This window comes from Hyla sarda, chromosome 5 (genome assembly GCF_029499605.1).
Source record: "Hyla sarda isolate aHylSar1 chromosome 5, aHylSar1.hap1, whole genome shotgun sequence".
Lineage (NCBI taxonomy): Eukaryota > Metazoa > Chordata > Amphibia > Anura > Hylidae > Hyla > Hyla sarda.
Window position 1 is genome coordinate 89,527,045 of NC_079193.1, and position 13,998 is coordinate 89,541,042.

At 40.3% G+C, this 13,998-nt stretch overlaps 1 protein-coding gene across 2 annotated transcripts in view; it reads right to left on the reverse strand.

The window, feature by feature from the left end:
* Nucleotides 1-3,373: 3,373 nt before the first annotated feature.
* The window catches only part of COLQ (collagen like tail subunit of asymmetric acetylcholinesterase), a 131,499-nt gene continuing 120,874 nt past the window's right edge, over nucleotides 3,374-13,998 (reverse strand). For both annotated transcript variants that reach the window (XM_056519909.1, XM_056519910.1), the window contains 4 exons: nucleotides 12,741-12,860; nucleotides 10,831-10,936; nucleotides 6,779-6,881; nucleotides 3,374-5,183 (listed from right to left, as the gene is read on the reverse strand). In XM_056519909.1, the coding sequence (XP_056375884.1) occupies nucleotides 5,114-5,183; nucleotides 6,779-6,881; nucleotides 10,831-10,936; nucleotides 12,741-12,860 (399 nt within the window). In that variant the 3' untranslated portion in view covers nucleotides 3,374-5,113. The remainder of the gene's footprint in view (nucleotides 5,184-6,778; nucleotides 6,882-10,830; nucleotides 10,937-12,740; nucleotides 12,861-13,998) is intronic.

A 13,998-nucleotide genomic window follows, 5' to 3' on the forward strand; every position in this document is an offset into this window, starting at 1 on the left:
TGGAGGGAACTATACTGCCAGCCTAATGTGGGGAGGGAGGAACTATGCTGACAACCTAATGTGGGGGGAACTATGCTGACATCCTAATGTGGGGAGGGAGGAACTATGCTGACAACCTAATGTGGGGCAACTATGCTGACAATTAATGTGGGTAGTACCTAGAGGGGTAGTCTTATACGGCGAGTATATCCCAAACTCTATATTTTAACTGTAAAATTTGGGGGTCGTCTTATACATCGGAAAATATGGTATATCAAAAAAAACAAACTGAAGGCTCTGTAGATAAAGCCACTCCTATAGTCTTGTTCTGGTGTGTGTGTGTGTTGGTTGGAGTGCTGTTGGATACACTGCACCAAAAAGACTGACTTTGGGACTGAATGCACCTGAATGTAGTTTTAGGTGAGGAGCTGAGAAGTTTATATTTAAGAACCTAATATGGAGGAGATTTAAGTTTCTGTTATACTGCGTGCTGCATGTGGCACTTCTTGCTTTATTACTGTGACACCTGCTTGTTTAGGTCTGTTTGCTTGCTGTTTGAAGGGCTCTGTCCTACATATAGTGGAGGATGCTGGCAAAAGTACAAACTGCATTGCAGAAAATGTCTAAGGCTATGTTCACACAATTGAATTTCGTTGCAGAACTCTGCAGACGAATTTTGCATGGACATTCTGCAGCAGCAGAGTGCCATTGATTTTAATGGGATTCTTCTGCACTGCACATGGCAGAGTTTCCATGCAAGAAATTCAGATTCCGGCATCCACAGAAAGAATAGTATTGTCTATTCTTTCTGCGGAGTCTGCATGGAAATGCATTGCTGTCAATGAGACGGCACATTTCCGAGCGGTCCTGCCGGCGCTCCGGTGTAGGTGGAATGTCCTCATGAAAAGTTCCCATGCGGACATTCAACTGTGTGAACATAGCCTAAGGTGGAGGATGTTGAAGCCTATTTAACTGTCTTTAAATTAAATGGGCTACAATCTGTTGTGGTTGGCCATTTCTGACTATACCTGTAATAAGCTGATAATTGGAGGTGCTTGTATTAGTGTAATTTCAGGTGACCTTTCAGAATAACAGCCCTGTGTATGTGTACATGAGAAGTTGCACTACTGGATTTCTGGACATTTATATAACTTGTAGATGCCATTTTTCACCAGAGTAACATGTCTAATTTTGAATTCTTCCTGAGCTAGTGGGTGGGGCCTAAAATCTATGGTGCCTGCAATACACTGCACATACAGGAGATCTTGCTCTTCTTTGTTTGTAAAGACACATTCCGCCTCTTCTCTTTGAACTTACTTCCCCTCCTGACAATTTTCACCCCTTCTATAGACTTGTATAGGTAGCATGTAACTAGATACTCCAGTGAGCTGTTAAATTGTCTTGTAAAGACTGGACAGAAATGAACTGAATAACAGTTTACCAGAAGGGGGGGTTGGGTGGGTTTTGTGTAGTGAGCTTTTAAAGAGGAAAAATAAGCATTTTTCTCTAATAAGATATATTTTAAAGTTTCTTATGTTAGCTTCTACTATCGATTTAACCCAAGTGTTTTCAATTATGGAGTGGCTCTGGAGTAGAAAGAGCTGACTCAACATCTATACAGAGCCAACTTTGGTGACTTGCATGGTGAAGTGACATCTTGACACTTGATATTCATCTGTGTTTAGCTAATGAAATATCCATAATGTATTACAGCACATGGCACTGATCTGTTACTGCTGTTACATTGTGGGCGGCCACTGCAGGGGAAGATTAACATTAAACTAGTGTGCCCTCAAGGAGGATTGGTGGAGTAGTTAAGGCTAGTTGAGGATAGTAGTATCGCTGTCAAAATTAAACAGTAGTCTCGCATATGACAGGGTGGGTGGTCTTGCTAACCTGTTGGGTCATCTTTTGAACATATTCGTATATTTGCGACTTTTCTACCACAGTTTAGGAAGGGAGAGATTTATCAAAACTTTTTCAGAGGAAAAGTTGACCAGTTGCTCATAGCAACCAGATTGCTTCTTTTATTTTTAAAGAGGCCTGTGAAAAATGAAAGAAGCGATCTGATTGGTTGCTATGGGCAACTGATCAACTTTTCCTCTTTTGATAAATCAGACTCAGACTCAGCACTGTCCATGTCTTCCATAGTCGTTACGTGAACGTGCTTTGGCGTGATTGGCCGAGCATGGCTCATAGAGCAGGGAAATATGTGCAGGGGATTATGAGGATTGTAGGAATGAGTCAGAGCATGTGCTGTGGAAGCAGGAAGCCAAACAGATTAATGCCAGAAGAATATGGGTCTTCAGGGGCACTTGAGCTGCAGATCGTCAGAAGAGTCATTGCTTCTGCCTCTTCTGACTAGACAATTCTACTTTTTGAAGCAGTAACCAGAATTTTGAATATGACGGAACTGGAGACAGTCTTGGGTGAAAGTTTCTTAAACATTAAATAGTGCCATGATCACCATGATCTGACCTAGATCTCTACATTCTAGCAACTGGAACCAGACTTGCTTGTAGCAGGTTTTAAAACTGGTTACTATCTAGGCCTAAAAACATTTTCCTTACATACATTTGCAGTGATTGGTTCTAACCAAGAAAAACGGGTTAAACCTGGTTACAACTCACTCAGAATACTCTTCTAGCAGGAACCGTGTCAGGAAAGGTCACTAGTGGTGTCAATAGAGAGCAATGTTAACTCAGATACAGATTTAGACTTTCGAGAGCGAGTCCTTGCCACACAATAACCTCATACTTTAATAGCTGGGATGAGGGTATTGGGACATTGCTGTAAGCAGATAGAAAGGACCATGCACTACATGCTCCTCTTGACAACAGCCGTACTCTCTGGATGGAGAGGTCAGGGTAAGGGACTCCCTTTACAATCCCCATGTGCCCAAATCAGGGTGTATTTATAAATGTTGCACAGGTATTTGTCCATGAAAGCTGAAATAAGAGGAAAACTGCTATATATAGCTAATGAATGATATTTAGACAAATACATAGGTTGGTGAGATGGAAAGGATGGGCTATGGTTTTAGTTCACCGTTTTACCCAACATGTCACATGAAAGCCATAGCCTATTTACTGAATGTCACACCCTTTCCAGGCAAGCCAACCTTCTTGCAAGCAAGGCGCACAAGTGTTAAAAAAGGTGTCTAAAACACACAATAAGTGTGGTCATGAAGACCGTTTTTTTGTGCAAATTGTGCCAGAATTCTCCTGCATCTACAACAGTAAATCTGCCTTATTGCATGTGCTTAACAGGCTGCATAAAGATCATATTATGCCCATCATTCTAAAATCATTGAGAACAAGTATAAGATCCTACCAAATGAATGCAATAGGTTGAAATGGCAGTATTAGAGAAAAATGAGAATGAGACACCAAACAGCAGCTTGTTTTATTTTATTGGGGATGCAGGTAAGGACATGCAGGTAAGGAAGATTTCAGTTGATAACAATGACATAAATGCATACATACACTACATATATTAATGCATCTTCTTTGCATTTCATTACTTTTTGATTTTGTGGTTTAGATGCTGTCACCAGATCTGTAAAGACATGCACGTCAATTCTTCACCTGCTATTACAAATTTTACAACTTGAGTTTCTGTAAAGGGACCCATATGTGGTGGGATCAGGCAGGGATTAGAACATTGTTTGAAAGTCTACATTTAACAGTCTAGAGCTCTTTAGTCAAGTCAAACCTTGATATATTGAATAAATAAATGTTCATACAACAGGCAGCATGTACATCAATTGCAATTTCACAGCGTATGCACAATACAGGGATATTTGGAACCTGCCAAACAGACGTGGAGCCAAGACTGTCCGACATTATACAAAACTATGACAACACTAGGACACTGCAAAACATATGACTGATACGTTGGTAAAAGTAAGGTAATAAAAAAAGTGAATCACTGGAGCAGCAAAAAATGTGAGGAAACCAAAAAAAATGAGCATATAAGAAATTTAAAGCGGTTGCTCAGGACTAGAAAAACGGGTCTGTTTTTTCTCCAGAAAGAGCCATTCTTGCCCATGGACTATGTATGGAATTGCAATACCACATCCAAGCTGTGCACAAAACTGGCATTCAAGAAACAAAGCAGACATGTTTATCTGAATCCTACCCTGGACAAGCCCTTTAATGATAACAGATGACTGATTTATAGCATCATGTGTTCTATGTAATCATGTTTAGGCAGCAAGAAAGTATAGTTAGAATTATTTGCTGGGTTATACTACTTATATACATATAATTAGTTATAAAATATTTAATTCACCTAAATTTATTATATTCTTTGCTATTATTAACATTTTTTATTTTCCGCCATGTTAAGTATAACTGCCAATACTGTGGCTATACTTAGTCACCCTATAAATGCAGTTGTTTTGTCTCTAGACCTAGTACTTGGGTTAAGAAGCTGCTAACATAAGCACAATTTGTGCATCACACAACTTTGTAGAGTCTTTGGTCTACAATGCTTTGTCCAACTCGACCACATGAAAAGGCAAGGACCTGATTCTCGGCTCCATGCAGCCTTCCTTCCCAGTAATCCCATTTCTCGTCTTCTCATTTCCTGCCTATGTGCACCAAAGAAAGAGGAGCCCCATTTTTTTCCATTTCTATAATTCTGATTGACAAAGTCTATACAGTACGTTCCATTTTCACATTATGATTATTGTTATTAAGAGGTTAGTGTTCTTTAAAAACAACACAAGTCAGAGTATGTTTGGTTTTCACAATTGCAATTGGCAGAAAAAAATAAAATAAAAAAGTCTGATTTCCACATATAACAGTGCTAAGTCGAGGTAATGTTGTCTTATTAATACAATATTCCAGATGTGTGAAAGTTGCTGTCCCAGCAGTTTGTCCTGTGAGTTTCCTGTGCACAAGCTTTTCTGGCGAGTATTGTTTGGCATGGTCTATTAAGACAAGATGCAGTGGTCCAATTTCTTCCAGTCAGACATAATTGTAACAATTCTTATAAAGCCATCAGCAGCAGATTATTCTTCATTCAGACTTTAAGTTTAGCATTTTGCTTAGTCTTGTTGAATTTCTTGTACGATAGCACCTGATGTATTTGTGACATCGTGAATCATTCTCTCTTTTCTATGTCTACCTCATGTAAAATATCGACACTGTGTAGAGTCAATATAGCAATAAGTTGTGCATCGCAGTTGTCCATAAGATCTATAGGGAGGGAAGAGAAACAACATAATCAGAACAAAGATGTCTTTGTAGCAGTCTAGGCTGCCTTCTGGGTTGTGGTTGATGCTGTCTTATAAGTCATACCAAAAAGACAAAAAATTGTCAATTTTAAAACATTTACAATAAACTACTTTTAATTTTTGGTATGAGATCATCATGAAAAGAATGGTAAAGTTGACTATACTTTGTCAATACATAATAATCAGTACATGTAAGTGAAGGTAAGATGAAGACCAGCTCACCCCGCTGGTTATGAATAGTAAACTACATATATCAACATTATTCATATGTGATACATCTTCCGTTTACTCCTGTGACATCCCCGGTTCTTGAACATGTCTGCTACTTTGTTTATTTGTTTTCTTATTATTTTCCTACTGTAATCTCAAGTTTTTCTTTCCTATGTTTTCCTCACCTGGATCATATTGTTATACATATATTCTGTGTTTCAATTATTTATGCATTTTTCTATTTGTCTATACCATATTATATCTATGTGCAAGGGGTTAACTCCTGCCGGTCACATGGTCTGTGATCGACCGGAATTGCTCCCCACCTATATAAACCCGCATGTACTATGCAGAAATTGTATGACTAAGAGCGCATTCAGCGCTTGAAATGCGTTACTTGTATCCTCCTTGTTTTATGGATTAAAAACCTTTTATCTGCACGAGCTGGATCCATCTCTCTTTGTTCCTCTAATCAGTACATGTACTTTCATGGTCTATTCACATGTACAGTATTCTGTACAGATTTGATGCGCAGGATTTTCTGCTGCAGATTTCAATGTAAACTGAACACAGCTTGAAATCCTGCGCATGAAATCTGTGCAGAATACTGTGCATGTGAATAGACCCTCACTGTATATTGTTAAGGGTACTTTTACACGTATGAAGATTTGATGCGCAGGATTTTCTGCTGCAGATTGCAATGTAAACTACATGACTGAGCACAACTTCTAATCTGCAGTTACAAATCCTGCGCATCAAATCTGCACATGATCCTGTATGTGTGAACGTACCCTAAAGAGGTATTCCAATTGTGACATTTATAGTATATCCATTGATGTACAGACATTCGGGTACACACCAACTGCATGAAAATTAATGTCATAAAAAAAATAAAAAAAATTTTTGACATGTAACACAGTCATGTCAAAAGTTTTGATGGGTCAATCCCCCACCAATCACTAGATAGAGACATAAGAAGAGCGTGGCTGAGTTCTTCACTCCCAGACTCTCTGCTTTCCCCAACTCAATGGGATTCATAGACTTACAATGGAGCCATCTTATGCAAGTCAGGCAGAGCAGTGCGCAAGGGAGTGAAGCGCTCAGTCCTTCTTCCAACTCTATCTAGCGACTGATAGGGGTCTGAAAACCCAGACCTAGACCAGTGAAAACTTGATATGTCTGTGTAATATGTCAAAAAAATAAAAAAATAAAAATAAAGTAACACTTTAACAGTCATCCTATGACTAACATTATTAATTGTTCTAATTTATAAGAAGTAAAAATTAGTCCTACCTTATAACTGAAAGATTTGTTCTTATAAAAGTTAAGAGGTTTGATGCTACATACCCTGGGAGATATGTTCTGCAGGACTGATAGCCAAAGTCTTTGTCATCACATTCCTCCACCCCCTCTTGTCGATAGCCATCCCCACAGTAGGCCCGCTTGCATTCTACGGAAGAAAACACGTTATCATCACTTCATGTGTTATCTGTAGACTGACACTGACAATGGATTATTTGCATGTCAGGGCTTAAACATTTTCAGGTTTATTTCAGTGACTATTTATTAAAAAGTAGCACCAGGAAATGCTGTTGCATTATCAATGGATTCTGAAAAGCTAATGCAAATCAATGTGGTGGCACGTCATGTGATCACCTCTGCAAAAATGGTCACCACATTGAAACAGAAAACTGTATCTTCAAAACATGAATACCAAAATGTGACTTCCACTCTAACGTCCAATTTACTTACATAGGGGCAACTTTACATTTTCGGGTTAAAATTTTCCATAAAATTCACACAGTTAGGTCAGTCAGATGTGTTGGTTATTTCAGTAGAGCAGGGAGGGAATTGGATTCTAGATACCTACATGCATGTTTGAGCAATACACAATGATCATTCTTCCTTTATTTAGAGTAGATCTAATTTTATCCAGCTTTTCAGACAAACCTAAAGCCATTAATTCTGTTAGAACACAAACCAAATGCAGCTGAACAGTGTGAAGGAGAGTATCTGCAGTGTCTACAACCTTCTGCTCAGAAATATTGGCAGTGACTTTGTTACATCTTATTGCAGTAATATATCATGTGGAAGGATAGTGCCTTTTGCAAATGTCATACGTATATAATATCCTTGGCGACACTGATATCATACAGCTGGTAATATGTGGGTTGGTTGAGGTTGATACCATAGCAAAGTTGTTTTAAGAGCTTTATTTTGGCAATAATCACGTCAGGGTTTATCTGTCTATTAACATCATTGCTAAAAATGGTTGAGTGTTAAGTCTTTCAGTTAATATATATACCCTATGGTGAACCAGATTATGATTCTATAATAATTTTTAATGCACTAAATATACTTTACATAATTTAATGGGTTATTAATAAACAGATTTTAAAGGGATTTTCCAGGGACAAACTTCTTTAACAATTCCTCTGGATGATGTTAAAATGAAAAATAACCAGTGCCAGATCTCTGATTATTCTCTGCTTCCAATGACATGCCACCCCTGCAGCAACTGCACGCTCAGCCAATCACTGACCGCAGTGGTGACCCGTCTCAGCCAGTGATAAGTGTGTAGTGCCTGGTTGTGTAGTCCAGGATTGGCATGTCATCAGAAGCAGTAAGGCTGCATGCGGTTTCCTGACCGAACCTAAAACCGTAGTATACTACGGTTTTAGGCCCGGTCACAAAAACGGATACGGGTCAAAAATGAGCCGACCAGAGTCACCGTTTCACTCCGATCGGCTCATTAAAGTAAATGGATTTCAGTGCTGGTCCAGTTGGGGTACAGGAGAGCCCAGTTTGCCCCTCCCCCAGCCGCATCCGGCACCCGTAATGTAAAAATGAAGGGTGAATGCAGCCAAAGAGATGGCGATGAGTGAGGGCTGGGTGCTGTAGGCAACAATAGTAGAAGGGGATATGGTGAGTATGGGTTATTTTTTTTTTCCAGCACCCATAGGCATTCCTAAAAAAAAAAAAAATTTTACACCAGATATCCCTTATTTTTAGCCACTGCCTTTACAAAAAGTCTTTGACAATTCCTTTAAATATTGAAAATCTTTGTTGAAGCAAAACTATTTGCAAATGTTTGATTGCTTTAAGAATTTTCTCAATGGAATTTTGCAAATCGAGATAGGAAAGATATTAGCTTTTTCATTCTTTATATGTTCACCTGAGAAGGAATGGACCCAACCTGCAGCATAGATATAGAGGCTGTAGTGGTCGCTTTTGCAACTGGGCCTCTTTGTCTTGCCACATACACATGACGGGGTGGGTGGATATGGGCCAGCCCGGCCTGTTCCAGGGGCCGTCCATTTTAAATAAACAAATGTGGCTCTGGCCAATCTCCTCCCCGCAAGACCCCCTTCTCTTGTGGCACTAAAGAGGGCCTTAATCTGGGCCAGTCCCTGGCCCCAAGTAAACTGAGCCAGGGCAGGGATACTGTGAGGAGGGTGTGCGGAGGCCATGACCGAGACTGATAGATGTGTGTGTGTATATGATAGGTTTGTGTGTATGTATGATAGATCACATATATATGATACATGCATACACACATCTATCATACATACATCTATCATATACACACATCTATGATGTACACATCTATCATACATACATACAAACACATCATATACACACACAAATCATACATACACACATCATACACACCTATTATATACAAATCTATTGGAGCCTGGAGAGGACTTACAGGAGTGTGAAGAGGACTTAGGGGTCTGGAGAGGGGGCAGAGGAGTGTGGAGAGGACACAGCGGTCTGAGGAGGGTGGGAAGAGGTGACTAGGGACGAGGGCAAAGGAGTGTAGAGAGGATGTATGGGTTTGTGGAGGGGGCAAAGGAGTTTGGAGAGGACTTGGTGGTCTGGGGAGGGGGCAGAGGAGCACAGAGAGGACTTGGGGGTCTGGGGAGGAGGGCAGAGGAGCATACAGAGGACTTGGGGGTCTGAGGAGGAGGGCAGAGAGATGTGAAGAGGACTTAGGGGTCTGAGGAGGGGGGGAAGAGGTGCCAAGGGAGGAGAGTAGAGAAGACATAGGGGTCTGGGGGGGGGCAGAGGAGTTTGGAGGAGGAGGACAGAGGGGGTGGGATTCAGCTGACCTGAGAGGAAACAGTGTGTGACAGTATTCTTACAGGCACAGAGTGTAGCAGGGTTATATACAGAGGGCACAATGTGTGGCAGTATTATATTTATAGGGTACATTGTCTGGCAGTATTCATGGTGCACAGTGTGTGGAAGTATTATATTTAGAGGGTACAGTGTGTGGCAGTATTATATTCAGATGGTACAGTGTGTGTCAGTATTCAGGGTGGTGCAGTGTGTTGCAGGGTTATATTCGGGGGGCACAGTGTGAGGCAGGATTATAATAATTAATGTTTTTATACAGAGGATGAGGATCTGCTGATAAAGTGAGGAACCAATATTGTCCAGGTATCAGGACAGGAGGAAGATGTAGCTGGAAGAATTCACGGTCTGGGCCAGATGGAGAAGAAAAGAAACAACTACAGAGAAGACATCACTCAGGTCACGGATATCATTGTGTATTCTCCCGACTGTCCCATCAATTCTGTAGTCACTTGTACATTCTGTAGTGATGATGGGTAACAATATACCCCAATCTGTGGCTCTCCAGCTGTTACAAAACTACAACTCTCATAATGCCTGAGGCTCTCCATGCCAGATGGGAGTTGTAGCTGTGCAACAGCTGGAGATCCACCGAGGTGATCGAGCAGTCGGACCTTCACTAAAAAAGTCCTATTTTGAAAGGCCCGGGTCTCATATTGGTTCCAGTCCTAGCCCTGGCGCAGGGGTTAGGGGGGCCCCAGGGCAATTTTTTCACTGGGCCCCGTGGTTTCCAGCTACGCCCGTAGACTTAACCTTCATGAGGATCTGCTCACTCACATTTTGCTCTTTGTCTATTACAAGGTATATGCCTGATAGATTTCCATGTTATTAATAAAGAATTAAGGCTCCATTATCAAAATAAAAATGGCACAAGTTCACAGTGAATATCCCATGCTCAGATGTTACCACTTACTCATAAAGCATAATGACAAATATCCCTGACAATATAACCTGTTTGCGTGAGCCACGGCACCCTGACATAAACAATGTGCAGAGCCAGAAGCCTCAGCTCTGTACATTGTGTAGTGGCTTCACTGGGTTATTGCACTACACAATGGGTTTTCGATTGTAAGTGACTATACTAGAGAATTAAATGACTCAGACATTGCTGTTAAATTAGGAAAATTTTAGCATTACAAGCTGAATACTGAGAGTCTGACTGTGCGGACATTGCTTAGCACTCATGTTGGGATGCTGCACAGAGAGAGAGAGAGTTGGCTGCGCATGCTGTTTATGCTTTATTTATTCAATGCACTTACCAATACAGCTGTCAGTGACAATTCTATTACCATCATCACATTCTTCTCCTGGTTGGACTATGCCATCCCCACAGGTGCCACTGGAATCAGCTAGGGTAGATGTTGGCTGAAAATAAAGACCAAATACACAATAACCAGATGTTCAGTGCACTGCCATTTAGTAAGGTTGTATGCAGCATACATCTACAATATAATATAAACCTAACAAATATGTGCCTGTCACTTCAAACAACTTTTCACATATCATAGAGACATGTCAAAACTTTTGTTTGGTGGAGGTTTGGGTGTTAAGACCCCCATCAACTGCTAGAACAAGAGGGAAGAAGGGTGCAACACTTCTATCGGCTTTGTGCACAGGACAAGAGGCTGTCCCATAGACTTTCAATTAAAGTCAGTCTCAGATTCGCAGACAATGCTGGGAGAGAACATGTTCAGCTCCCACTTCTCCCGGCTATTTCTGGCAATTGGTGGGGGTCTCAGCCCTGAGACCCCAAACAATCAAAACTTTTGACATGTCCCTTCAACATATAAAAAGTTTTTTTTAAGTGATAATGCCCATTTAAATCAGGATACCGAACATTTGCATTATTTAAGAATAAATTACTGTATTGCTTTTTTCATCTTCCTGCTGAGAAACAAGGTTGATCTCATGATCTCCCTACTTGTGCCTCTTCCCCATGTACTCTTAGCATTCTGGATTCATCTATTTGTTTCCTGTCATATACGCTCTCAATTTTTATCATTCACAGTAACCACTAACTGCTCCTAAACTCTGAGGCTCCTTTAACATTTGTGACATGACTACGGATGAGCAAGCTGAACCGGCAAACCAGTTCTTGCTCAGAACTTAAGGGAAAACAATGATCAGTGGACTGATCTAAGACAGTGACCTCCTGTCACCTGCAGTATTGTGCCAAGTTAGTGCACTACAGATCCCAGCAGAGTCACTGCAGAATGAGCCCATAAAAGCTATCACATTACAATACAAAGTAAGCTGAGCAAAGCAGTAGGATGACCTTTATTTTAACATAAATAAGTATTACAATTGTTTATAGTGAAAGTGGATTACGGATTTTAGGACAAGTTACGTGTACTTTCTGGGTTTAATCAAGCTATTTTATCTTTTTCTTTTCACTGGATATCCTTTTTTCTTTTTGGAGTAACTTCCGCTTGGATTTCTCTCTGGTATTTCTACCTGGGTTTAACATAAATATGCATTGAAAGTGTTGAGAGTGAACGTGGAATAGGCATTTGAGGCCAAGTTGCCTGTATTTTTTGGGTTTAAACATACATATATACCACTTTACAACTAATTGAATACATTCCTAGGTGACCCTAGCAGTGTTATACAGGGCTTTAGAGCTCTTAGGTAGTGTTATCTACTTGGTTTGAGGTTTATTTAATTGCTGGTTTGTTGACAACCTGTTTGCCGTGAACCAATCTACAAAAGTTTGTTCAACTCTAGGCATGACCCTTTAGCTCCTGATCCTCACAGAACTTATGCCTGCTAACCTGGAACTTACTCTTAAAGGAGTACTCTGGGACAGGGTCTTCTTCCTGGTGCGAGAGCTCAATACGTCAGATTGCCGCTCACTGGTCAAAGTGGGACATTGCTGCGGCCAGTGATAACTGAGCAGCAGCACAACCTATTGACCACAAGAAACCCCTAAATAGCGCACTGGGGACCGCAGTGGGACAACAGAGGCACCAGGGGAGCGGCAGAACGTGAGTAGATGTTTATTTTTTTTATACCTGGCAGAATGGTAAATTTGCTAAAATCCCCTATCCCAGAGTACTACTTTAAAACTAACAATCAATGTAGGCCTCTAAGCTAGCAATGCAGAAGTCATGAGGATAAAAGACTGCAATATGACATAAGATAACATAACTTCAAAATATTAGTTCCTTACCTGTATAGGAAACCAACCATTTGAATCTCTAAAATAAAGAGATCTTCGGTCCTTACGAAATGCTAATGCGTTCTCAATATCCAACCTGTCCAGCTCCTCTTGACTGTTGACCAGAAAAATCTAGGGTAAATTAAATTTAAAGAAATAAATTGTATTTTACCATTGATAACATAAATTTTGGCAGAAAAAAAACTCCTAATATTTTAATTTCGTGTGTAGATGGAAATGGTGTTAAAATGCAATTATCTGCACCATTACTATGTAATACCGTCAATATTCCAACAACTCCCAGCTGGAGAACTTGTGTGTATATAATTATATGTGATCACATTAATAATATGTGAAACACAGAAATATGCCCTTTTTTTTACATTATCACACTTGAAGGATGTTCAATCATGTTTTTCACTTTGTAAAGAAAAAAACACAAGATAGAGCACAAATCAAGTATATAACACAAAACAATGTTTCTTTTTATGGTTAAATATTCTGGCTTAACGAGAAAAAAATCTCCAATACAAGAAAGTACTGTACATCATCGACATATGCTTTCCAGATCTAGTAGAAGAAAAAAATATGGAATCATCAACACTGGAGTCATTGCCTGTTTGCTGGCCATGTCATTATGTTTATAATCCTTTCCTGAAGAAAAACTTTAACACTCTTCACCTTGTGGCAAAAAGCATGATCATCCTGAAAATTAACTTCATTATCACCTAACCTATTTTTTTCTTTATCAGTCAGATGAGAAGGGTGTCCACAATTTCAATGTCCACCTGTATATTAACTGTTGAGGCAATTAACTCAACTCCCCTGGTTCTTTGCCCCACCCCATTTCATAAATTAGAAGGGAAATCTGACACTTTTCTTAAGGTGTCATCTTTATATATTTCATTAGAATGATACCAAACAAAAGTTCCAGCATCATCTTCATGCTGAATATCACTTGCCTCTACGATGTCCATTTTAGGACATCGTCAGTCATCAGACGTAACTCCGTCCTCCGTCAGGTGAAACAGCATCCCGCCTCCTCCCTCGGGCCAATCTCCGTCAGGCGTCAGTCGCAACTCCCTCCTCCCTCCTTTGTCATCCTTAAGTCTCTCATCCGAAACTCCTTCATCCCTCAGACGAAAAACTTTCCTGCCGTGTAGCAGAGCCGAGTCAGTGTTGGCTCTCTGCTACACGGGTTCTTCTGTACACGCTTTTCAATGTCGGCTCTGCTATACAGACTCTGTAGCACATGTAGCATCTGTAGTAT